Genomic DNA, 27,585 nt, shown 5'->3' with positions numbered 1-27,585 from the left:
GGCACTGTGAAAGCTGTGTGAAAACACCGGTGTGCAGGCTCGCTCTCACATTTGTGGCGTCCTTTTTAACTTCCTGTCGGCTGAGCAGGCCCATATCTGCCATAAATAGTGTTAAGCTTGGGTTGTAACATGTTATCACCAGATCGGGAACGTTGATGAAGGAACAAAAACCATTGTCGCAACTTATTCACCGTTGTTTGGCAATGCAGAAGTCTCTAATACGGGCCCACTGGCGACGCTCTTTCTCATGAGAATTTCATTTTATCTGATGCAAAAAAAGAAAAAAAGACCAGAGCAGATGCTTACGCTTCTCAAAGCAAGCAAACCATAGCCTATAAAATTGTGCCGTATTAATATTGTCACCGACAAAGGTAGCAGGAATTGGGAAACACAGCCCTTTACTGGAGCGCGGCTTGCCGAACAGCTGCGCTCATTCGAGACAAAGACGACGATTGGGCAAGCGCTGGGAAACAGGTTCGGCCACCAGGTTCGGCCACTCCACTCGACTGTGACGAAGTTGCTGGCTCTCGGAGGGTTTGTTTATGTGGTCGTCACATACGCGCAAGATTACCCTGCTAGGTTCGGTGTTGGCGTCAACGGCTCGCTGGGCGGAAAAAGATACTATGAGCTCCCGAAGGTCGATGACCGCACCATACTCTTGAAGGAAATTCATGCCCAGAATGAGATCTTTAGAACAGTCACATAATTCGGCAAACGTGCCAGTGAAAGTAAGACCGGGGATCTGGATGCGGCTGGTGCACACACCGATCGGCGTCACTACATGGCCACCGGCGGTGCGGATCACGGCTCCACACCAAAGAGTCAGAGCCTTGCGGAGAGTCGTGGCGAGCTGCCTGCTATCACAGAAAAATCAGCTCCGGTATCGACGAGTGCGGTCACTACATGACTGTCGGCGGTTACTAAAATTTCAGCAGAAACTAATCGCTTGCAGCACGTCGGTGCGGTCGTCGAATCGGGTCGTCGCCGCTCGGGCCGTCGCATCAAATCTTCGGGTGGAGGCTATTGACACTGTGTAGTGGCGGCGGCCCTACCCCCGGAGGACGCCGTCTTCAGTTTTCTCGGTGAGGGCACGTGCCTTTGAACTGACCAGAAGAGGAGGGCAGACCGGGAGAAGCAAAGCGCCCCGGGAATGGCGATCGCGATTGGCGCAGCTGCGAGGTCGGGGGCAGCACCGGAACGGCCAGGTACTCCTCTATGTACACTTTCTGGTACACTTCTTAAATCATATCTTAATCATCGCAAGCAGTGCGTTGTAATTAATGAATGGTGTTCTAGTGTACTAAATATTACTGCAGGGGTACCACAGGGCGTGTTGGGACCGATACTATTTAACATCTATAAAAATGATATAAGAAATGTTAGCAGACATGCATATTTCATTATATATGCAGATGACACTAGCCTTTTCTTCCAGTCGAATGACTTAAACGATTTAAAGATTTCCGTAAATACAACACTAATGAAATTGCTTCAGTGGACTAAAAAAACGGTGTAGAAATCAGTACTAGCAAAAGAAAAGCTCTGTTATTTGCGCCTGCGCAAAAAAATTAGGGACTTCAACATGCAGCTTGGATCAGAAGAAATAAAACTAGCAAGTGAAGTTAAAAGCTTAGGGGTAATCTTTAATCAAATCTTAAGTTGGAATACGCACGTGGACCATGGGGCAGGAAAGCTAGCGAAAGCTACGGGTTTGCTTTCTCGCTTCCGGCACATGCTTCCAGTGAAAATTAAACTTATGCTTTATAATTCTTTGTTTCTCGCCCATATCAATTATTGTAGCCTTATCTGGGCTGACACAACGCAACATAAACAAATTGCGCCTGCTGCAGAAGAAAGCCATTCGTCACGTAGCAAATGCTCCCTATGATGCCCATACACAAGTACTATTTTCCTCCTTTAATGTGCTTCCTTTACAGCGTGTCCACCAATTTAACCTCATTATGAAATACAAAGAAGCCATAAAAGATGACAGCGTCACTTTTATAAAGCTCTGTAATCTCAGGAAAAATCCAGAAGCACCCTATCCCATTAGAAAAAGAGAATTCTGGTCAATTCCCTTTTCACGCACAAATTATGGCCTACAAAGACTACAGTACCACATACCGAAGTACCTTAATCTATTGGAAGCAAATATTATTGACATATGTAACATCTCAAAGAAAAAATGGAAAGAATACCTCATACCAGAAAGCATGTAACTCTACTATTTTTTTTTATGATTCCGGAGTGGCAAGGACTGTATTTGACACAAATTTGCATTTGAATGTTCTATCCTTTTTATGTTTTCTGTCGTATTGTTGTTGTTAATCTGACCTGTAAATGACTTTTGCGATGTTGTGTTTGAGCGCGTGTATGATTATGGCGTTATTTATGTTTTGTACATAAGTGCCTGTTGTCTGCTACCCATGCCAAGACAGGGGCAGGAACTCCGTCAAACTACTAGGATAGTAGCTTTTTGTTCCTGTCCCAGTGTTTTTTCCTGACTTATTATGGAAAAAAATGCTGAATAAAAGGATTTGATTTGATTTGATATGTCCTGCGGCCTTTCACCCTAGCGCGGTCGAGGCGCGTGAGGTGGGAATCCTCTAAACCCCTCCGTTGGTACGGGAAATTCCCCAGATTATGGCCGGGCTCCCCCGAAGTGGTAGCAGAGCGGGCGATTGTTGGACGTTCGCCAAACGTGCGCTTTGCTGAAAGGAGGGCACAGGTCCTGCTGCTGCTCGACGTTACGCAGGTAACGACGGGGTGGTCGTGGTCCGGCAACACGGCGAAACGCTTACGGCTCGGGACAGATCGGCGCAGGGCATCGCTGTAAGACATGACGTGCGGCTCCGATAGTGGTACATGTGGTGGCTGCGCCCCTCGCCGGATTTCGTCACGGAGGACAGCGCCTTTAGAAGGTATGCTTACCGACGGAGCATCCAAGTGGAGGTTTCGCCGTTCTTCGCGGACAATGCTCCGCACAAGCTCTCGCACCGCCTCATCCCTGGGGACTGGCAAGGACCTGCTATATTTGCTTCACGGCCGTATTGGGCACTCTGTTCCCGCAATGAACGTTCCATGCCAGTAGCTTCCTTGGCAAAGGCGGTGACAGTTCTCGAAGGGTCGCGCATGAGGCCAGCAAACAGCTGTCCTTTACACCTGGCATAAGGTGCCGTACCTTTGTAGTTTTGGGCATCGCCAGGACGGCCGGTCTGAAGGGGAGGGTCATGTACTCAATAAACATGGCCACGCTCTGGTTGGACTGCTGTGAACTGGAGAAAACTGCAATTTCAGCATTTTCCTTTCGCTCACCCGAGCTGGATGTGGCGAGCAACTCACGGCGAAAAGCTGCCCATTTGAAGAAGGACGCCTCGAACCACGTTTTCGCGGAGGCTTGCAGTGCGAAATACACATTCATCAGCTTCCTCTCGTCGTCCCTTTGGTTGAATGCAGCAACATGGTCAAAACTGGCCAACCAACCTTCAACATCCTGGAACCGGTCGTCATGGAAGGATGGTGGCGACAGGGGTGCGAGAAAGACGAACGGCGGGGCACTGCCGGAGTACTGACCTGTCTGGGTGCCAGTGGTGGAAGTCATAGCTCGTACAGGCCTTGTCCGTGGCTGAGGCCTCGCAGGCGATGGCTCGCTGTGTGGACAGGTGTGGCCTCCGCGCGTCGGGGAGAAGCGTCAACGATATCGTCGAGGTCAGCCTACGTAGGATACGTCCCAGCACCTCCACCTAATGTCACCGACAAAGGTAGCAGGAAGCGGGAAGCAGAGCCGTTTACTATGGCGAGGCTTTGCCGAACAGCCCAGCTCATTCGAGACAAAGAAGAGGCTAGGCTACGGGCTTTGAGACAGGTTAGCCCACCAAATGGCGGTGGCAGAGTGTCAGCAGTGTAGCAGTACGAACACTTTGGTTCTGGATCAGAACTGTACGTACAGAGTTTTCCGTAATAGCGAACAGTGATTAAAAATTAAAAGCATTTTCAGTAAACTGCTGTGATTACAATGTGTGTTTTGCTTAGCAGCATGGAGTCAAGTTGGGTTTTAGACAGATGGTTGCAATATTAAGTGCATTATCATGGTTGCCATGGCTATTAGTAAAGTGCAGTGATCTTGAAGTGCTCCTTGAGCCATGAAAATTGGGATAGAGACTGTACTCTTTGAATCAGCACCTGATTCCATATTTATTGTTGCTTTCATTACGCTGCTGTCGCCGAGGTGCTTAACAACTGGGCTTTTTTGGTGTCGAGCTGTTGTTAGCCAGCGTTTCCTAAGTAAGCAGTACCAGCTTGTGTAAGACATTCTCGAAGCCTTTAGAAGGATATGTCATCAATGCACATGCACACATGCATATTCTGCGTTCATTTACCTGTGACTACCGGCAATTTACATTATTTGTCTGCTGGATGAAGGCGCTGGTCCGCCGATGAGAATGTAATTGTCAGAAATGCAAAACGCTTTCTAGATTTCCTATGCCTTCTTTCAATTGCCGCATTTCTAAATTTGTTTGCTTGAATGTATATGCTTGCTATGCGCTATTGCACTGTGGTTGGCCCTGCAACGCTGACGTTGTGCCGTTTCTGAAAGTCCTACAGTGTCGGTGCAGCCATCGAGCTATCGAGGCTGTAACCACATTTAGTTTCAACCCATTTTCTTACTGCTTGATTCTTGTTTGGAGATTCTCTGCTTTGCACCTGCCGAGTTCTCCCCGTGCCCGAGATGCTTTAATTGGAGTAGATTTTTTTTCTTTGTGCCGTGCGCTGTGTTAAAAAAACATCAAATTAGTGTTGCAAGTAAACATCTGTGAGATTATAACAACAAGGTTATACAGCTAGCGAGCGGCTTAATTATTTATTTGTGCAGGGAACAAAAGTGGCCCAGAAAATGAGTCGCCGAGCCTTTCAGTGCCAATGATTTTGACACCAGGAAGAAAAGTGCTTTGTCAGTCAGAAAGTGCAAGCGGAGAGAGTTGGCTTGCATGGCAGTTCAAGGTTTAACAAAAACTGCAGGCTCTGCTACAAGTGGTATCAGAGCAATTCCAGGGTGCAACAGCCATATTATTGAGTCTATTTGTCGCCACTTCTAACAGTCCTTGCGCTCTGTTGTAGTATCTGGTTACCACAGTCCAGACGTTCGCAATGATGTCCATATTACACGACAAAAATATGCGAGTCCCAGTGGGCTTTGTGCATTCAAACCCTGTCAGTTTTCCAAACAGAATGCTTCCATGTTAAGGCATGCATGCTATGATAAAGTTTCATCCCTAGAAAAACTGTCCATAATTCAAGCCATCATTTTACAGGGTGGATACTAACGAGGCAAGGCTGCATACAGCAGAATGTGGAATTTTTTTAGTTCTGCTAATTTATCAAGCAACAAATCATAGCGCCATTTCTATGATTATCATGGGTTCCTAAGCGTGACAAACACTGTGTACTAGTATCACACTGCTAAATTGTTGTGGCCAATTAAATCGTTCTTTCGAAATCGGTACGCTTTTTGAAAAGCATTCCCGCGATAGCCAACTTTTCGTTCTTCGTGACATACACTTGCACCTTAGTTCCTTTCAGAAAAAATGCGACAAAATCCTTTATAAAATAATGCCTTGCATCGTATTATTCTGAGCGGGATTTAAGTTATCATAGCCAGCCAACAGCAGTTGGCCAATGCAAACGCTTTCTCTGCCTGCCTTTGTTTTTTCGTAATCTCGGGCAACTCCAATGGTATTGTACTTGGCCCTTCACTTTTTCTTACATTCAATAATTGCATTCCTTTCACTGTTTCAGTTAACTAGTCTTCATTGATTGCTATATGGTCCGCCATCCCACTATCAATATCAACATTCCTACCCTCCGGAATAACCTTCTGCGTGCTTGAGAATGGCCTATTTGCCAATGTTGATAGGACTGCATTATTAGTTTTTATACTGTCAGCCATAGGCGTCTCCATTACGAGCTGATATGTGTCAGTGTTTCCTTCGTGCTTGTATAGTACTATGTTTACACATGTTGTTACCATGTACGTCGAAGATAATAATAATAATAATAATAATTTGTTTTTTGGCAAAGAAATGGCGCAGTATCTGTCTCATATATCGTTGGACACCTGAACCGCGCCGTAAGGGAGGGGATAAAGGAGGGAGTGAAATAAGAAAGCAAGAAGAGGTGCCGTAGTGGAGGGCTCCGGAATAAATTCGACCACCTGCGGATCTTTTAACGTGCACTGACATCGCACAGCACACGGGCGCCTTAGCGTTTTTCCTCCAGACATAACGCGGCTTTTCCGACGAGCTGACCCAGCCATGTTGTAAGCCAAAAAGCTGCGCCACCTAATGTGCGGTGTTAAAGAAAAGCTTTTTGCCGGCCTCGTGCGCTGTACTCCAAGCACTGTTGTCTAGATTCTAGCGGAGGCAGTCACGATGGAGCAGGTCCTCCGGCAGCGTTCCACCGCGTACGACCGGCCAGCCTTTGCTCGTTCTGTTACTGAGTCCCTCACGGCTTTCAACAACAATACCGAGTTTCTCCGCGACTTGAACCGTGCTTTTTTCTGTGAGGAGCTAGAGAAGATTTGTGGTAAGTCGCAGCCAGCGGCCAGCTCCTTTATCAGCGTTATCCGCGAAGAGGTGCAGCAAGATATCAGGTCTCCTTTACTACGCGCCGAACCACAGCCAATCCAGACAGACTACTGCCGCCCGACATGCGCTGAATCTCTGCGAAGCCCTGCCCCAAATCCATCGGCATTTACACCGCCCAAGAAGACAGACTACTGCCACATGACCTGCGCTGACGCTCTGCGACGCCCTGCACCAGTTCTACCGGCATTTACACCGCCCAACGAGACAGACTACTGCCACAAAACCTGCGCTGACGCTCTGCGACGCCCTGCCCTAAATCCAGCGCCAGTTTTTTCTAAACATCGCGACGTCTTGGTATCCTCTGTGCAGCCAGGGCAGCACCGCATCCCGAGTGATCGAGAATCCCTGCGCAGAGCGGACGTCTGGCGTGGCCCTGAGCGCCGGCGTTTGTGCTTCCACTGCTGGGTGCCCGGTCACCTGTTGCGCCGGTGCCATATCTAGAGCTTTTTTGCTCCGATACTCCCAGGCCCCGGTTTGGCAAAAAGCCTCATAGAGTTGAAGAGTACCTGACCCAGCAACCTCAGTTGTCCATGGCGCGCCGTCAGCCCCGATCGCCGTCACCTCGCCGTCCATCGTTTTCACCGAATTTGCAGAACTCCTCGCGAGCGACGGCGGACCGCTCGCCCAGCCCTCGCCTGGAAAACTGAGGACAGCGCCCTCCGGAGGCGTGGTCGCTGGATATCGACGCTGTAAAAACCCCGTGACGATGCAGACGACGCAGACATCCGATGATAGAGCTTTGACGACGTCGACGACAGCAGCTGAACTTAAGGACCGCTTTTCCTTCGACATACCCGTGCTTCTCGATGGTCACAGCATTAGCACATTGGTGAACACAGGAGCGGAGTTTTCAATTATCAGTGGCGAATTGGCAGCGCTTCTAAAGAAAGTTACAACCCTTTGCTCTGGTGTGCAGATCCAGACGACGGGGGGCCACTTGGGCAGTGCACGGCTAGAGTCCAGATCAGCGACTCGACGTTAATAGTTAGCTGCCTGGTTCTCCGCGACTGTTCTCGTCACCTGATTTTGGGCGTAGATTTTCTCCGTGAAATTGGTGCTATTATTGACCTGCGGCACAGAACTGTTACGTTTTCTATAGCGAAAGCCGACTACACTTCCGACGTTTGTCAACGCAGCTCCGCCCTTCTCAGCGCACGAACCCCGCTGAGTGTAAGTGATGTGTGCCGCCTCTTGGAATTGTGCCCATCAAACACATACTTGTCGTCAAACGGGGAATTATACCGACAAGTTAAAGAACACCAGTGGGAGCATCCATTTCTGTCGTCACGGCCAATTTAACTATTGAACACATCGAACAACGAGCCCTCAACTCATTCTACCCGAAACCCAATATTTTCCTCAGGTATGTCGACGACTGCTTCGCCTTCATCAAAAGATCTCAGATTCAAAATTTCCTTCGTCATTTAAACTCCGTAGAACCTGGCATTCAGTCCACGCTAGAGGTGGAACAAGAAAACTACCTGCCGTTTTTGGACGTCCTCGTGTCCCGAAACCACAGTACCCTTCAATTCTCTGTATACCGCAAACCAACTCACTCAGGCCGGTATATCCAATTCTATTCGAACCACCCGACAGTCCTTAAAGCATCAGTGGTGAAGGCGATTTCAGAAGAGTTGAGACACACTGCAGCACAGAACGTGACAGAAAAAAAGAACAACGCACGATATTCAAAGAACTCATCAGGAACGGTTGCCCAAAAGACTTTATTTAAAAAACAATTCTACGTCAAAATCACAACATTCGCTAAAAAATCAACGCACAAAGACCAACGCCACCACCGAAATACGTCACTTTACCTTATGTCGAAGGTGTCAGTGAAACCACCGCCCGAATCCTGAAAAAAGCGGGCCTCCAGGTAGCGCAAAAGCCCACAAACACTCCTGCGCTTTGCCTACCTGTTCCCAAAGAGTGGACGCCGAGAGAAAGAGCCCAAGGCATTGTCTACAAAATTCCATGCGCCGACTGCGACGCAAGCTACATCGGCGAAACCAAAAATTTCAAAGAAAGAATTCGGCAACATAAGAACGACGTCCGCAAATTCGTAAGAGAGCGCAATTCAGTAGCCGAACATTCCGAGGACGGCGACCATAGAATCAACTTCGAAGACACCCGCATCCTCCGAACCGAAACAAATTACCACCAAAGGCTCCTTCTGGAATCCTGGCACATCCAAACCACCCCAAACAACTTCAACAGCACTAAAGGAAACCTGCCTCCAGTATATGCCCCGGGACTTCACTCTTCAACGCAACGAAAAAAAAGTCGCCAATCACTACCTCCCTGCAGTGCACCAGCGTGACTAACAGCCTAAATCCCCCTCTCCCACGCCTTTCGCTTCACAGCTGTCGTTCCTTTGACCCCCTCCTCCCCCCCATACTTAAATGGCGCTAGCTGCTGCCCTCAGTCACCACTGGTGAAGGAGCCGAGTTGGATTCGAAACGTTGGGCTAAATTTAAAATGTTTGGTTGGGGATGTACAGTTTATTAAGTCATCAAACCCAACCAGACAGGCAAATCTGTCAAAATGTTTAGTTCTTAAACCACTTTAACTGGAACCAAATAGTCCAAGTTAGAAATTTTCACCAGGCCATTTGATTTATGACACTTTTCAGAAGTGGTCTCACTCAAAAGGTAAAACTTGTCTTATTATGCACTGTTTAACTAACATTTGAACTACTGCATGTCCATTAATGTAGGGCGACTCTACACACATAACTCTAAAAACCAGCTGTTGTTGAAAGACGAGCTCTCAGATTTGTTTATGACCGGCCAAATAGACACTCCACTAAAAATTTATTTTCCAGGAATAAGCTAATCATCGTTTAAAATATTCATGCTTATTGACTGCTGCACAACTTTAAGATAGAGCAGCGAAAATGCACAGGCAATATATCGGACTTAGCCAACACTGAGCAAATTCATTGTATATTTCGAGGCGTTTACCACCTATGCTGGCTATTACCGCTCACGAAAACACACCCCGGATCAAAATGGTTTCATTTCAACCTCCTTTCGTACTTAATAATGCTATCTGACACAAATATAAGCAGAAAGCATTAGCTACACAAACCTCCTAGACTTCTTTATTCCGGCAATTTTCCATCCTTAGAGTTTTCAAGATGCATGTGTAAACGCTCCAATGCAGTAATACCCTCTTGGGGTCAAGCTGGTGCATGTTTTTTTTTTCAAAATCATGCACCAACCATGCACCACCATCAAGCCGCAAGATGAGCTTCTACCGCACTAGGCGGATGTATTGTTGCTTGAGCGCGGAACTTATCTCTGGTCCGTCAAGGGAACGATTTGCTCCAAGATATATTTCCCAAGCGTCTCACCCCAGAAGAGCTGAGCACCAGGCCGGAGGAAACCTTGCACTCAATAAGAAAACCCGTTGGTCCCCGGCGGCACGGCGGATCGAACCCAGCATCTGCCGAATGCGAGGTGGGTGCTCTACCACAAGACCATGCTAAGTGTTTTAGAAACGCGGTTTCAGATGCCATTATTGTTGTTGTCTTGATGTATCTTTTCCTCAGCGAACAGTTTTCTGTTGCTTACGATCAAGTCAACTTTGCCTGTTTATTTTTGTTACATTCTTTTTTGAAATCGTGATAGAAGCGCGGTAGCATGGGACTGCTCATTTGCTGTGAAAGGAGTGGAAACATTGTCAGGCGTTAATTGCTTTTCCCTCCCCCTCCACCAACGTCCGGTAACGGAAATATAATTATTATTACAAAGAAGCTTAAATGTTTTACTGCCAGAGATTGAAACCAAGAATTGGAAAGCGTGTCTTCCTCTTATGCGGTCAGCATAATGCACACCTGATTTGCAGGACATACCTAAAGTAAGGCACTGGGACATTGAACTTCTTCGTGCTTTCTTCGTTCAGAAAACTTTGGTGGGAATCTCTACGCAATGTGCAGTGACCTTCTTCGACCTAAAGTCACTCATTTGCATTCGGAGAAGTTTTGCGGTATGTGTTTCATGAAAGTGGAGTTTATGGCAAGTTCATGAATGCCATAGCAGCTGCACCAGAATGGGTATGTGAGGGGCGCTGCAGGTACGTAAGCAAGAAGGCACGAATGCAACGAAATAATTGTTGCGGGTACGTAGGAATTTACGCCCTAATGCGACACATGGTTGATATCAGCGAAGTCGCAGTGGAGGGTAAAATAATAAATTATGCCACGTGGGGTTTTTTAACACGCCGTCACACCGCACAGTACACAGGCCTTTACGCATTTTGCCTCCTTCGAAATGCAGCCGCTTCGGCCGAGGTTCGATTTGGCCATCTTGGGATCAGAAGCCGAACACGAAAACCTCTGAGCCTCCGCGATGCATTCAACCGCCCGAAGACATCAAACTCAAATTACCTGTTACAAAATTGTGCCTTCAAAAAAATTTCACGAGCTGCATTAGTAACAGCCCATTTGGCAGTTGGCGATATCGCGGTATTATTCCACTTTGATTTTTACATGTGCACAGGTGCGTCATCGCAACCCAGGCACCCACTGCAACTGCGCACTCTTGCGCACACACCTACTACGTATGCCGCTGACAGGCTGCAGAATCGTCAGTGTTACTGCGAATCAAGAATTGTGACTGAAAAGATTCCTGTTAATCAAATTCATTTATAAAACAGGGAAAATCAAACACGCCTCGACACTGGTCACGTTTGGACACCCCTGCCATTCTGCACGCTTACTAACGACGACATGACCATCATAACGAGGCGAATTTAATCCAAATCTATTTTGAATGTTCCCGCCACTCGACTTTAGCTCAATCAGCGACACTCCCCTGCTATTATTGTAACCAGCCTTTCGTCGAGGTGGGGAATAAGGAATGAATATAGTTGAAGGAAAAAGCGGCGTTACATTACCCCCCTCCCCCTTGTAGTCCCAATTCCCCCCTCCCCCCCCACCTTTGTATTCGAACATCACTAATATCGGCATTCGCTCGTAATCGCATTGTGCTCGCATGACGGCGATTCTCCATTGCCTTTACTCATAAGCGCGTTCTTTTTCTTATAATTAGTGCGCTTGGTGGTTCTGCGATTGCCTGAGAGGTAAATGGGCCGAGTACATGGAAACTCACCCGTCGTCGCATGAAGAAATGACGTAGTGAGGAAGGAATCCGAGCCACTCAACGCGTAGGCCAGGCGAGTGGATTTCTGGTTAGAGACTTCCACCATGACGGTGTATCGTCCCTTGCCTATGAAGTCGACGAAGAAGCCGCCGTACCATCCATCATTTTTTTTATTATCGGGGTCTGGAAAAAAGTTCAGGAAAGGCACATGATGAAAGAAAGCGAGAGAGCGGAAGGAAGTAGGATTGAAAGAAAGAGAGACAGCGGACGAAAGATGGAGGGAGAGATAGCGAGAGAGTTGAAGAAAAAGAAGGCAGAGAGCAAAAGGGAAATGAAAAAAAAGAAGAAGAGAGGCGGAAAGAGACCAGCGCAGGAAACACTAATGCAACACCCGTAACAGTGTGTTTTTAATGGATCAGAAGATTCACTGACCATGGTTACGTGAAAAATCCGCGTCATGTGGTCCTCCAGCTTTCCATAATCAATTATCATTAGACTATTAACAGAAACGCTGAACATCAAAAGAACAAATTCAACAGTCCGACATTCACTCTTAATCGCGCTTTTAATGCTTCGGTAGTAAGATATTCCCCTGGAGGTCTTGATTTAGGGTAGGTTCAGGTGTTTGGTAAACCGTTCAGATTTCTTGTGTTGCTCACCACAAACAAGGGAGACAAAAAGACTCTGGAGAACGTCCGAGCACAACATTTGTTTGATAGTGTTAGACTGCGGAAGAGGGCCGAATGTCTATTACCACACCTAGCACTGGCTCTTACATTCTCCGTCGTCATGAAGTGGGAACTTTATCGGCAGAGGATCCTTCTCCGGGCGGTAAACTCTGGCGAGGACGACGGCGTCTAGAACCGACTTCGTACCCTTGGTGACCTTGGCGAAGACGACCGCTCGGTCGGACTTGTCCACGATCAAGTAGGGCATCTTGCAGGTGACTAGTATCGGCTCGTAGTCTTTTGCTCTGGGTTCGGACTCCACCCGGACGCTGATCTTCACTGGGGTCGAGGTGAGACTCGTCATATGAGGTGTCCTGTTTCCAACCTTGTGGGCAGGAAAAAAGTGTCAGTGAGCCTTGGTAATGCTCAGCCACTAGACAGCCGCCTTTCAGTGCATTCAGGAAGCAGCTACGCGCTTGCACCAGCACTTGCAAGGTGACTTCGCGGACTAGCAGAAGTGGTGTAACGACAAGAGAGCTCTAAAGGCTGGATACTTGTCCCAAGATTGATTTAAAGATATATACACTTAATTTCATTGCGCGTTTTCACCTGTCAAATGATGCGTTGTACATTAGAGTACACGAATTACCGGGTGGTATTTGCCAAAGTATTTTACAATTGCAATTTTTTTTCTCATATTGTTTCGGTTTCGGTTTCATCGACCGAACGAAGACTGTGACGGCAAGTTTGTTTTGGTTACATTATAAACAAGAAAAACTGATAAATAATTACAGATATGTAGTTTTAAATCACTCTAACATTTAATCCGGCCTCTTCCAAGATCTAGAAATACAAAAAATGACCCGTGAAGAATTACATAGCCGATTTTTTATGCCTTATGTGACCTAAACACCAACCACATGTTACAGTCATCGTTACGCTGATTAATCCCAAAACATAAACGTTGTCAATTATGTTCAATTATATTCAATTATAAATTATTTAGCGGTTGTTTTTATTATTATTGAACTATTATATTGAAATATAGACTTTTTCAGTTAGGAGAGCGATTTTATCGACATAGCATTGTGAGCAGTACAGTACCTTATAATAAAGCTAAGACGTGCAAGATAGCAGGCTGGTTAACTAATGTTGAATGATTAACTCAACTATTTCTCTTATGCTTCTTAATTTTTGAGACGCGTGTAGCCTACCGTATGTAGGCTACACGTTTCTAGAAATTCAAAAAAGCAGTTACTATCGGCGCTGTGACGCGAGAAATTTTGGCTACATCGCGTCAGAATACACGCGCTTTTGAAAAGCTTGCGGGCAAAGCAACTTCTTTAGTTCAGGTTACTCGTCGAAGTATTGAAAATTTGTTGAGCCAAAGCGCTGAGGGTATCTGCCTTTTTGAAATTCTAAAAACAGATAGGGATATTATTTTATGTAATTCAGGAGTCTAACTTCAATAGTTAGAAATTTAACTGTTGAATATTAGTTAATTAGCCTGCTAACTAGCGCGTACTATTTGTTTCTTGATGTAGTACACCACTGAGAATGGTAAATCCAAAAAGCCTTCTTCCAAATCATTAAGCCGATTTTTAAAATTTGTGTAAAGTCTTAGATGAAACACCCTCTATTATAAAGCAGGTAAAAAGAGGCAGGCGACTACCAGTCGCAATCCTCAAAGAGAGGACAATTAAGGCGATGCACAGCGATACGAAAAGTAAACTGTCGCAGATTGTGGCAGTTACCGTGGTAATCGTAGCAGCGGGACTGAAGAGTGACGCTGCGCATGTGGTGGAAAGATTAGCTGAAAAAGTTCACGATAGAAAAGCAATAGGACAGCAACGGCTGATTGAGGGGTGGACACTGCAGGCTCAAACGGTGCGTAGAGGTTGACAGGGATGTGGCGATTGAAAATAGGGAAATTAGGAAGTCAAGCCTGGATAAAGGTTTGCACGTGGAAGAAACAACAAGGGTGTGTGGAACACGGTTTGGCAGAGGGTTTGCACGAGACGGCATCCACCAGTTGAAGAGTGGGAGCAGAGATCGGCTAGCAGGCCATGCATTAGCTTTTTTAGGGACTCCGCGGGGACCCTGGACGTAGGACTAGCTGGCGGCGAAGCACGAAGCATAGTAATGTAGGTTGTGCCCAATAAAGTGGCCACTTAGAGTTCAAGGAAGAAAAACATAAAAATAAGTTTATCACAAGGATCAGATATACAAACCTAGTAAGGGGTAGAAAGAGAGCGAACAGGTTAGAAACAGCACAGCACTTCGAGGACGATGAATAGGCATGTACGCTCTATGCGCGACGCAACTGAGGGATCTGGAAAATCCTCCGCTTATCAGGGGCTATGTCTTGGAAGGGTGCAAAAGAAAAGGAACGGGGAAAAAGAGGGAGGGGAAGGGGTCGGTATTCTGATCCATGAAGGACCAAATTGGCACAGATTAAATCAACTTGCAAAACATGTCTGGGTAACAGGAATAATTACCTGCAAAAGGACATTGTTACGGGTTGTTCATTTATGGACATGTGGCAATGTTTGTTTCTCGGCTCTCTTCTTTGGCTTTCGGCCTTGCGCTGCTTCGAATCAAACTATGAATAACCAACTCGCCCATCAGCTTGTGCTTTTAAGGCACTGCTTTTTCGACGGAGGGTATCATGTACTCTTTCGTACATGATACCCTCATGCGTGAATGGGCTTTTACTCGTGACGCTTAATGCAGTCAACTTCTAACAGCGCGTGTCACCCGCCTTGCAGCCTTCGTATTTCTCCTGAGTCGTTTCTCTCACGCTGTGCTGCTGAAACGTGGACTGTGCTATGGAGTTTGGTTAAAAGTACGTCTGGAAGATAAACAAACCTGCCATAGCTGAGAAGACACATCGTCCGCCACTGACTGTAAACTGAAACGGCGGCAGCTCTAAAACGAGTGGCTCTTCGAGTGTCAGAATTTCCGCGCCATCGACCGGTTTTTCTTTGCTACAATAAAATTTGGTTTTAAGACTACATAACCTCATCGTCACTCCGCTACTTCTTTTTTACGCTTGGAAGACAAACAGATAAGAACATTGTGTTCAATGCACGTACTCATTTCTTCATTTCTTCAGTTTGTCGGAAATTACAAGGTTTCGAAACAATCTTCACATTTCGTGCGTTGAGCTTGCCTATTCCTTTGAAATTATACCGTAGATCTTCAATGTGATCAACGCGAAAAACTAAAGACGGAAGTTCTAAAGACGCGACTTTCTGCAATGAAACATACAGCAGACACCGGACTTCCGGGACATGCCGCAAAACTTCCGGCGGCTGCACTAGGGCCCACATCGGGTGGTTGTGGTGGTTACAACTTTTCTGCCACAAAATAAAAGAGATTAGTTGGGGCTGGAACGAATCCATGGTTGCCTCAAATCGGGGGTGACCTCTTGAGGTCGCTTGATGAAGGCCAGTTGCGTTGTTTTTCTTGAACTGTCCAAGAGCTTGCCCCATTCTTCGATCAAGGGAGCTGGCAAAAGTGTCGTTGGAGGGGTTTGCTGGCGCGCTCCCACAAAATTTGGCCTTGGGTGGTGTGCGTTCAGTCAGCGCAGTGCGGGCATGCAGGGACACACCATTTGTGATTAAACATAATCAGTAGGGGTTAAGGATTGTCTTTGTAGGTGTCTCAGTCGTGTCTCGCGTCCTTTCCAGATAGGGATAAGGTCGGAAAGCGGGAATGCGGCATCCAGCCACCTAGTGGAGGCCAGTGGTGAGAGCAGCGGAACGGTCGCTTTACATCACGTGTAGAGCTCATACTAAGTGAGGCGTACAAGAGCTCTAGTATAATCGCTCCCTGTCCATGCAGGCGCTATAGCCGGTTCCAGCAGCCGGAAAGAAAGTGAGTGAATGAACAGCTATTGAACAGTTTTACTCACGCGTACCAAAAAGGCTTTGTGCGCGTGGAACTCTTACGAGTTAGGAGTTCGCAAGGGCAGTGCGCAACGGGTCTACGTGGGTCTCTTGGACGTAGGTGGGATTTCGTATCTTGCGAGTGTGGCTTGCACGCGTAGAGGGCTCTGCGCGCGATGATCTTGCATGATGTCTAACAAGAAATAGCTTTAAATGCAAGACGACAGCCGAAAGCCGCTGATAGGTGGCGTTCGGCAGCTCCGTGTATTGATATTCAGAACATGCCGAATTGGCTTCGTTGCGACCCGTAAAGGAATGCAAACCCGCCGAGGAAGGCACGCGAGATGCAGTTGAGGGGGACGGACATTGCAGTGCGCTTTTAAGAAATGAAATAGTGTTCAGGATCCGCACGCACCGCACGGACCTGCAGCTGTTTTGGACGAAGCGCATCGTTGGAGGACTAGGAGTGTACGTTGGAGGTTGAGGCACTTTGCAAGACACGCTGCACGAACGTGTACGCGGGAGAGAGCTTCGGCAGCACAGCCGAAATAGGCGCAGAATGACGCCAGATAACGGTTACACGAGTCACGAGGCGAGACATGCCCACAAATTCTGAACAAAAGCATTTTTGAGCGGGAAATCTTTGATGAACGGAATTGCTTCATAAAATGCAAGATTTCTCTATAACAATCAATATACCCGGAGATCACCCGACGGCGGTCTTATATTTTTTTTATATAAACGTTTTTGCTATTTTCAAAAGAGTACCTCATTGGTTTTCTCGCGCAGTCAGTACTTTTCTATGCTATGGATGGAAGCACTTTGAAAGAAATATTTCGCATAGTATCCGAAGAATGGACCGTTTGCTCCGATATTTTCATAACAGTATCTTACAATTGTCCAGTTTTGAGAAATTTTTTCTAGACATTTGGACGCTGATGGCACGGCTCAACGTACGCTAGCAGTACATATTGAGCAGAATACGTCCACATAATCGCTTTTTGTGTACGTCGCGTATGTGTGACTAAAAGCGTTTCAGAGGACGTGCGGATTCCGCCCGCAGAGTTCTCCCGTTTGCGTCGGTGAAGTCTCCACGAACGTTTACTACAACTGCTTTGCACTGTGAGTCTTCATGGTCTTGCGTGAAACCCTCTACTTGTGACGGACGTAGATGCCGCTTGTCTGGCGAAATCTAAGCCACAATGGAAATAAATTTAATCCTAAATCGTTTGCCAAGCGCAGCCTTATTTCACATCTCAGTGCATGGCTAGTGCTTTACGCACCATTCCGAGGAAATAACCCGGCACGAAAAATTTCCTCTCGGTTCACGTTTAAGAGAGAAAAAGAGCGAGTTGCTTTGGGAGAATGCACGAGGTTTTTGAAAGGGTCAATGACCGCCAAAAGATTTTGCTCACCCTCGTGCTTCTTGAAACGTTCAGCTCAAGCGCCACGCGCTGCTGTAGGTCTTCGTCCTCCTGTGCTTCGTCGAAGGTCACCTCGATTCGCTTGGACATGTCCGGCATGGGCAGGCTGGAATAAGAAAACAATTCGCATTCGTTCTTTCCTTCGTTCTCTTGCACAGGTCGCACAATATTATGTGCAGATTCTATATTCATTAACCTCCAAAGAATAAAAACAGCCGCAAATTTCTGTTAGGCACGTTTAATAAATAGGTTGTAATAGCCATCGAACTCGCGTCTGAATTGGTAGTTTCTTTCGCACTGCAGGCTCTTTTTTTAACTTTCCGCGAATATTTATTGCATATCTGCAGGTAGTGCTAGGAAACGGGTATCGCTGAATAAAGAAATTTGTTTTTATCAGCGCTGAATTTTCAAACCACTTAAGGGATCATGATCCAAGAAATATTTACTTAGAGAGATCTTTGCCGTACGCCGCTCGATGGCGTTGGTGGGGAAAAGTAGGTTATGTCTTATTCGAGACAACTTCACTAAGCTATATCATTCAGATTTCGTGTTGTATCCGACCTCTTAATGGAGCTCACTCGCCGAGTGCGCGGCCAGTCGTTGCGGTGCCGCGCGCTCACAGCAGCTGGGCCAATCGGAAAGCCACGTGCGGCGCGCGTGCTCACATGTGGCCGTTCAGATCATCGGCTTGCAAGTGCTTGCTCGCCGAGCGACAGTCCATTGGGCCCAGCGCTGCTATTCCGAAGTTAAGTAAAAAGCCGAGTCCGAAGAGACGCGCCCTGGCTGGCTACCATACCCACCGAGTAGCGTCGACGTTCAGGCGCTAAGTGCCGCCGATTTTCACCGAAGCGGGAGGCGCGAAACGACAGCGCCTACAGCAGGTACACAGAGAGGGTGGCATCGATGCGCAGCGAAGGCTGAGTAAGAAGGGCGCCTAGAAGAGATGCGGAAGTCGCTCGACAATGCCGTGGTCGCGAAACCACCGATCAACACGAGGGTGGGCTCGAAGAGAGGCGTGAGGTCAGGCGTCGGCATGTGTCAGGAGAATCATTACAGTGGTGTCGATGCCTGCTATGCACAGCACTTCACGCAGAACGAGTTCGGAGTTTATTACAGCGTATGCGAAAGATGGCGTTTACGTCGAGCCTCAGTTGTGTCCACGGTCTGTGCGATGAGATACTCTCACTATGCCGTGTTCAAAATGAGTCGCTTCAGGAGGTCATGAACAAAGGTACGACTCTTCATCAAATCTTATCATAGCCAGTGTTCATGCAGCTTCTCCTCCTACAGGACGATAGAGCTACGTTATCGCAGCAGCCAATCCCGCCTCTTGCGGAACTGCGACACACTCTCGCTCTGTGCATTGCACGTCATTGTTCACCAAATTCCATCTGCGGCGCAAACAGATCAGACCAGCTTATAACCCCGATCAGAGCTCAACCAGAATCTATTATCAACGTCGGGTGTTCCGACGACCCACCAAAGCAAAATCTTGAGCCAAGCAGGCTAAACACGCGCTTTCGCACGAATGCTCGGTTTAGCTGCAGGATAAAACCCTAACACCTTTTATTGCCGAAGTCATGAGCTTAAAATGACAGTGAGGATGCGTGGAATTTGGTATGTATCTTTGTACCAATCAACGCGTTCAAAAGCCAAACATGCTATTCACTTAAAGCAAGCTAAACAAGGCCCAAAAGTTTTTGACATACCACAATATTGGTAAATAAACTGCGGTTCATCGACAGAGTTTTATGAATGCGAATACAATTGGGCTCAGTTACATCGTGATTCATTCCAAAATCCCTTTAAAACTGTGCTCATGCAGTCCTTTGCGCGCAGACGTCATAGTCAGGAAAATGCTAAAGGAATTTTTTGACCAATAAACACGTCTTTCGCAACAGGATAAATATCAAAATTCAAGAAAGAGGCATAAAGGCGATTTTTACTAAGGATCAATTAGGACGGAATTGCTGTTAATGCTATTTAAGGTCCCAGTCTAGCAATGTTAAAACTTGTTTCGATGTTCCTTGCTTCAGCCAAATGTCTCCAGACGAGAAGTCTTAGTGAAGGCACTAAATTAGTGGTGTAAGTGGCTCCCAGCGGTATTTAACTACGCGCTCATATACTCTCCAAATTCTTTGTTGTTGTTAGTTGCACACTATAGTAGGATACAACTTAAAAAAACTGCAGTGGTTAACTCTGAGCTTTGTCTGCGGCGTACTGTATTACTCGCCAGCCAGAAGTTTCGAAAACAGATGACGTTTTATCGTGGAGGAATATTGTGCGCCGGTGCTAAATGTGGGCGGAGCTTCACTGCAGACTTACGTTTTATCCGACTATAGGAACGCAGTTTAAAAGTCTTGTTTTCCCATGAGGCTGTTTATGCCTGCTTTGTTTTGTTAATCAGAATACTTGCTGATTCTCAACATTGTCTAAAGTTGCACTGCTTCGGTCAGGAGTCCGTATGTTATTAAACATTGAATTTGTTTTGAAGGAAAGGAAATTGCGCGGTATCTCTCTCACATCTTGGCCGCCAACGAAACTGCGCCACCCTAATAATAATAATAATAATAATAATAATAATAATATAATAATAATAATAATAATAATAATAATAATTGGTTTTTGGGGAAAGGAAATGGCGCAGTATCTGTCTCATATATCTTTGGACACCTGAACCGCGCCGTAAGGGAAGGGATAAAGGAAGGAGTGAAAGAAGAAAGGAAGAGAGAGGTGCCGTAGCGGAGGGCTCCGGAATAATTTCGACCGCCTGGGGATCTTTAACGTGCACTGACATCGCACAGCACACGGGCACCTTAGCGTTTTTCCTCCATAAAAACGCAGCCGCCGCGGTCGGGTTCGAACCCGGAAACTCCGGATCAGTAGTCGCCGCCCTAAGGAAAGGGACAAAAGAGGGACTGAGAGAACAAAGGAAGAAAGATGTGCCCTTGTGGAGGGCTCCGGAATAATTTCGACCGCCTGGGGATCTTTAACGTGCACTGACATCGCACAGCACACGGGCACCTTAGCGTTTTTCCTCCATAAAAACGCAGCCGCCGCGGTCGGGTTCGAACCCGGAAACTCCGGATCAGTAGTCGCCGCCCTAAGGAAAGGGACAAAAGAGGGACTGAGAGAACAAAGGAAGAAAGATGTGCCCTTGTGGAGGGCTCCGGAATAATTTCGACCACCTGGGGATCTTTGTGCGAATCTTTGCGCTCATACATTTTTCAATCATTTGTGTTAGTCAGTTACACTCCAGGAGTGCAATTTAACAGCCTTGTCTTCCCTTGAGGCTGTTTTACACTATAGCTTTGTTTTGTTAATCAGCTTACTTGCTGACTGTCAACACGATGTGAACTTGCGCTGTTCCGGCCATGAGTCCCCGTGTCTCCCTTCATTCGTTTCGTTTTCGAATCGCCACGAATGTCTTACATGCCGAGTTGTCACCGCAGTAGTTTAGAAATAACCCTACTCTCCCTACCATGTTTTTAAGATGCTTTGTCGTTTACTCCAGGTATTGGCTTTTGTACACCAAAGCATGTAGGTATTTCTCAACCACAAACTAGTCTGTAGAAAAGAAAAAAAATATTCTGAAGCTATTTCTTCGCACACTATTAAAATTATTAAAAGCTATTAAAACTATTAATTATAAATATGTGTTAAAAGCTATTAAATTATAAAAACTATTAAAAGCTCAAGAAAATTCTTTGACAACATAGCGAACAGGCGGCAACGCCAGCACACTCGGTCGTTAAACCCAAAGCGCACAAAAACTTATTCTATTGGGAAACAAGCCATGCGGTAATTTAGTGCACGAATGAATTCGGAAACTCTTTATTTCTCCTCTAGGTGATGCTGTCATTTAAACATTTCTCAGTCTATTTGAACTTGTTTAAAGCTCTGAAACGTGTGTTCAGTAAGTTTTACACCTGGGTGACTTTTATAATTAAAAACATTGATTTTAATCCAAGCAAAGATATAAACATTATAAATAAGTTTTTCTTTTTTATAGGAATAACCCATCCTGGCTCTTTCTGAATTACGGTGGGAATGTTGGAAGCAGGTGAGGATATTATTGCTATCATTCAAATAGTTCACTACTACGACAAGTCCCAGTGATATTACTTATAAGCTGCAGCTGCTAGGACTATCCCACTCACTTCTTGAAGTCATCGTGTTTGCTGATAACATCCCAAGTCGAGCGTTGATTGCAGTACTGGTTCTGCTTGTTCGGGGCGTACGGGATGTGGGGGCAGGGTCCTTTCCGGCTGTCACTGAACTGGCTAACCTGCAACCGCGGAGAATGCGTTGATGCACAGCAGCGTGGGGTGCGATGTTTCAAAGGAGAGGAGGAGGAGGAGCAGGTAGAACTTTATGGCCTCGAGGACTCGGGCAGCGGAATTGAACCTTATTTATTTAACAGCTGTAAGCGATAATAGCCGAGAGATAAAGACAAACACGGAAAGAAATGTAGGTAGGTTAACATGTAAAAGAGCAAGAGGCTAAGGAGGTGCGTGTGGCATATTCACAATTTATCAGGCAGGCCAGACTCCCTCAGGAATCGATACAGTATTTTGTATCACTGGCATGCCATCAATAAGAAAGTACAAACAGACACCTAATTCCATTATGAGTAAGCAGCTTTTGGTGCCTTTAGCGGAAGTGCCACAATTTCTGTCGTGCTGACGTCACTTCCAGTCTGGTAAGAAACATCTGCTGTGCTCTTAGTTTTTACACGTCTAACTTTCCTTCCAGCCATTGGAAAGTCCTCCGTCCGGAGACGTCCCATCCCTCGAGGCAATAGGCGAATTTAATGACTAAAAACGCATTCCTGCGCCTTGGGCTTCACTAATATCACTAATATATGAATTCGGGCGGGAGTTCATTTCACTGTCATAATACAGGTTGCCTGGAACAAACTGCAGTTCGATCCCGAATAAATGCAACAAGAATGGCAGACCTACCGCCTGGTACTATATGTATGTTTTGACATCATAATCACCCTTTTCTTGAAAGTAACAGGCACTGCATATTTAGACGAATACACATAAAGGCATGACAGGACGGGGCGGTGTATTCGTCTAAATATGCAGTGATGTTTAATTTCAAGAAAAGAAAAATCAATCACCAACTAGCCGTCCGAATAGTTTTATTAAATGGTTAACCAGTAGGCCTCTTAGCCGCTGGCCCCTGGCTTGCTCTGCTTCACACACTAAACCAGCTTTTGTTAACTTTCAGCCCCTTCAAACCGTCCGGGTGATCCCGCACTTCTTCACCAGAGTAAGCGAATACGTCTTACATTGGTGAAGTAGGGCATAAACATGATGGAAGACTGGATGGGGTCATGTTCCAACTGCATGATGATGACTTTGCAGTTGCGATGTAAGCGGCACTTTTTGTTAATTGAGCACAGTCTTCCTTCTGCGGTTCTCGGGCTGAAGACAATTCGGCTCGAGCAGGCGTTCAGCCGTACCTGAGGAAACAATTCGCGCGCACATATACGAAGTGATGAGCACATCTGGTACGTCAACGATTCAATGCAAATAAAAACATTGGTGTTGTGGGTCTTTTTGCTATTCCCCTTATTAGCCATCAACAAAATAATGTACAGCTCTGCTGATACTGATTTCGTTAGAACGGCTACATGGCCAAATAGTCCGCTAAACTCTTTCGATTGTTGGCAGGGTTTATTTTCATTAGATTGCATTCAACCCACACAATTGATATCCCGCGTTTATGGCTATGCCATATATTCTATTAAGTTTTACTGATCTGACTTACAACTGAACTCGTTCTTCACTGCGACTAAACATCCGTGAACTGTTTTCGTGGCCGTTATCAACGACCCCATTTCGAGCTTGCCAGCTGGACTGCCATCATCATTATCATCAGCAGTAACCTGAATACGCCCTGTGCTGCTGCTAGCGTTAAAGCTAAGAGGGATTAGAAATGATTCTTTTCATATAGACTATATTTGCATTCCATAGAGTAGATTCGAACGCCCTTTCTCAAGGCATTATGCGTTGCTTCATGTCACAAGCTTTTTTTCCCCTGACTCACGTCTCGAGAAAACGTTGCAAGAAAACTTGCCAAGTGCACTTTTCATCACCGTTGCTGCTAAAGGGTACTAGAAGCACTCAAACTGAGTCATTATAGGGAGCTATGGATGCAAAAATTCTCGCTCCTTGAGTGGCGGCCACGAGGGCCGACGCCACAGTGCCCACGAGGCCCGACGCCCCGGTGCTCTTGAAACTCTTGCAAACCTCTTGATCCGCTAATACAGATTGCGGTGCTTCAAGCGAACGACTAATGCTCCTGTATATGCTATAGAAACGCTAGAGAGCTTTAAAGCTTTTGTTAGACAGGACTTCTCTAAGCGTCGTTGGGTTTTATTTACGGCGTTAAAACTTATCCCTGGCTTGCGATCCGAAACACGAAGCGATGGTTGTGACAACCGACGAAACCTGCACGCCCACATCATCAAATGTGCCATCGAGGGCTGAAATTCCAGCCGCACTACGACCTGTAACATGCAGCAGGTGTTAGCAAGGTCTAAGCGTTGGCTACTAAATGTTTAGGCTGAGTCTCAAGTGCTCTATAGTTGTTGTGAACGCGATCATCTTTAAATAAAGTTTGTCTGGTTCGGTTCGTAACATTCAAGGTTCGTAATAATGAAGGCGCCATTCGAGCACCAAAACCTAGATGCAACTCTTAGGGATTAGCTTCGTCCTTCGCAAAAGAAATCATGAACATACACTAGGGACCTCTGCTCTTCACATACGTAAAACGCCTAAGTCAAGCCACGGAGAAAAATGGCCGTCTGCTGCCTGCTAGGTGCGGGCAATTTCAGCCGCCTTTCAAGAATTAAAGAACGGAGTACGTCACAGAACATTGGGTTTTTATTTCGACTCTTGGTAGACCGCACTGTCTCCTTGTATATGCATAGTTATTTTCTAGATACTCTTAATATCTCCTTGTAATGTGTTTTTTTTAAAACTCTCTGCCGGAAACTGTCCATCCCTCCCATCTTTTCTCGTGTCGTGCAATGTTTCCCGTGTGGCTCACCGTGTTGTTGTAGCAGAAGGTCAGGGGGTATCTGCTGTCGTTGAGGCTGCCGTAGTCGTCAAACACGCCGTACCTGAAGTGGGCCCACTCGTGCACGAACACGTACGCTGGGAAGGTGGGTCTTTATTAAACGCACTTTTAAACGTGAAATGCCTTTAGCATCCCGCTGTCTGCGCCGCGGGTGGCCTTGGTGCCAGAATAGAGCAGAAGACAGAGCCGAACCTAAACTAATGCCGGTGTTACCTCTTTCAATTCACTTCTTCAAACGGCCCGCTCTCCTTTATTTCCGCTGCCAAAACTCAGGTGCCGCCGCCGTAGTCATGGCATATGCAGGGGTTAGCAAAAATCTTTTACCTTCCTTTTTGTTTTTATTTTACAGTAGGCACTAATACTACTACTACATCGGCGAAACTGTCGGTTCACGCGCCCCTGGTGCCTACGTGCTGCACGGCCACGGGTGCTGCGCATGCGTCAACAACAGCGTCGTTATTGTCTCTTGATGCTAAAAGCCAGCGTAGGCCCGGAGGAAGTTCTGCACTGCAGTCCGATAGGCGCGCGCGCAATCCTTGTGGCAACTGCTGAACGAGGCAAGCGGCTGCGAGTGGGGCGGCAGTCCCTGGAGAGTTTCCGTCATTACGCAATGCGTGCGCATGCGTCACGGATACCTGTGGCGCCATTAATTAGCATGGCCAGTAATCAGCTGGGATTAATCAGGTCCCCTTGCATAAGCCAATTTTTAACAAGTTTTCTTCATGAGAAAAATTCTCGCTTCCTTGCCGTATTCTGGACAGTAAAAGAGACGACACCTGATGGCCTGCAGGCTGTGCTGCACACTCTCATAGCACACATCCTGTAGCACTATTCGAAATATTTCACGGTGGGGCATTGCACCCGCTGCAGCAGCCTCGTGCTTTCCAGCTACTTTCCGTTGTGCTTTATATTGAGTGGCGCGTCGCACTCTGTCTCGGCAACTTCACCGTTCCTTTCGCCACATCGGTCCGCGCATCAATTCGCCGTTTTCTGCTGTTCTGTTTGCTCCGCCCAGCGCTTCTTTTTTTTCCAGCCCGTTTGCAAGCGAACTGTTCCTCGCAGTGTAGCACTCGTTCCGGCGGCATGACGGCTGTATCCCGACAGCAGCTTCCTACTCTGTCCAACTGCACGAACACAAGAGCGCGCCACGAGAAACGCATCGGCGACCCGCCTCCTGTCAGCAGAGCTGTACGCTGGCCAAGGCCAACGCGACAAAGGCAGACCCGCACAATGCGCGAACCTTTCTCCATCCTCGTGTTCCTTAAATCCCGACGGTCTCAAGGTCGTAGGGAGCTTTAGAATAGAGGGATAGTTAATGGAAGAAGGGAAATAGAGGGGCGCCAATACGCATGCCAGAACACTCAACCTAGGCAGTAGGCGGACTCTTGGTTAGAGCTCTTGGCGGGGGGGTTGCACTCTGCGCACAAGTACTGGCGCCCCACTTTTGCCTATCCCTCTTACCAAGGTGGTTAAGGGGATAGGGAAGCACCCTGATATAGCCACTTTTGCCATCTGTTCTAAATGCCTCCTTGCCAGATCCGTAGGAGCATATTCTGCTCTTGCCTTATTGTTTTCTCTGCAGACTCTTTCCCCTTTCTCCCTACCACCATGGTAACGTCGTTTTCACTCTTCCTTCTTCAAACCTGTCCCTCTCGCAAGCCCCGGATGCTGCGAAGGCGATCATACGTGCTTCCGCTGGTCTTCCTCGGTAATAAAAGCTATCGCCGTAAAGAACTTAAAGCGAAATTATCGTGCAGAAAACAACTTCATTTACCTGGGTTAATAAACCTCTTAGCCGTAGAGTTGGTAAATGTGGCCAGAAATCCGGGAGTGAGGTGGATGAACTCCCCCGGCTCGCCGCACGGCTTCAGCTGTGTTGTGAACGGCCTGTCTTCGTACGGCGGCGTGGGCATGTCGATAAGCACGTCGCTCTTTTCGGAGGCGCTGGACGACGGTGCCCAGGAGCTATTTCTCTTCGGCCACGTCTTGGGAACCTCGATGATGACGTGTTTGAAGTACACTCGTCCATTGGTAGCCTTGTGAAGGAACTCTGTTGACGATCGGAACAGTGCCTGCACATTTTCATCGTTCGCACAATCTGCACTCATTGCGCCACAAGCATATAGTCTCTTAGTGTGTTTCGCTTTATTGGGGCGAGGCATGTGCACCTGCCTCTGCTTAATCCTTATCGCTGCTCCTTTTTATCTATCACTCGCTTTTTATCGTAGGTTGCCTGGCTTGTAACACATTACCTGCACCAATATTCTTGAGGACGTTACAACCCGCTAGTCACGTTGACTTCGGGAGGCTGAATACAGAGGAGCTGTGCACAGGTTGACATGGTGGACCTGCCCCCGTGATATGCATGGGCGGAGGTCGCCTCTTCTCGTTATCGGGACATCGAATGCTATCCGATTAATAGTATTTTTATGAAAACATGAACGCATCACGCCTTGACGCGAAACGAGAATGCCAAAAAGAACTAAACACGAATAAACAAATAATTTCAATAACGGAGAGCTTCCTGACTAAAAAAAGCGCGCTAGAACGGAAACACGAGAACCGACGTAGAACGCTTCTCTGAGAGAGAGAAAGGAATGATAGAGGAAGCGCAGGGAGGTTAACTGCAAGGGTGTTCCAGTTGACTACTTTGCAATGGGGGAAATGGATAAAAGGGGCATAAAAGGACAAGATAAAGTAAAGAAATGCGGTCCGTAGCAAGAACATCAAACAATGCACTGAAAGTCGGAGGGTGCCGC

The 27,585-nt window shown here is 46.8% G+C and overlaps 1 protein-coding gene across 1 annotated transcript in view; it reads right to left on the bottom strand.

The window, feature by feature from the left end:
* LOC144108103 (uncharacterized) overlaps positions 1-27,585 on the bottom strand; it is a 35,691-nt gene that overhangs the window by 3,586 nt on the left and 4,520 nt on the right. Inside the window, exons 2-8 of the mRNA XM_077641385.1 lie at positions 26,601-26,898; positions 24,797-24,903; positions 23,031-23,204; positions 21,892-22,019; positions 17,723-17,837; positions 12,526-12,802; positions 11,759-11,932 (exon numbers count right to left, since the gene is read on the bottom strand). Of these exons, the coding sequence (XP_077497511.1) occupies positions 11,759-11,932; positions 12,526-12,802; positions 17,723-17,837; positions 21,892-22,019; positions 23,031-23,204; positions 24,797-24,903; positions 26,601-26,898 (1,273 nt within the window). The remainder of the gene's footprint in view (positions 1-11,758; positions 11,933-12,525; positions 12,803-17,722; positions 17,838-21,891; positions 22,020-23,030; positions 23,205-24,796; positions 24,904-26,600; positions 26,899-27,585) is intronic.

The sequence above is a fragment of the Amblyomma americanum genome, chromosome 10 (genome assembly GCF_052857255.1).
Source record: "Amblyomma americanum isolate KBUSLIRL-KWMA chromosome 10, ASM5285725v1, whole genome shotgun sequence".
Classification (NCBI taxonomy): domain Eukaryota; kingdom Metazoa; phylum Arthropoda; class Arachnida; order Ixodida; family Ixodidae; genus Amblyomma; species Amblyomma americanum.
This window is presented reverse-complemented; position numbering and strand designations above follow the sequence as displayed.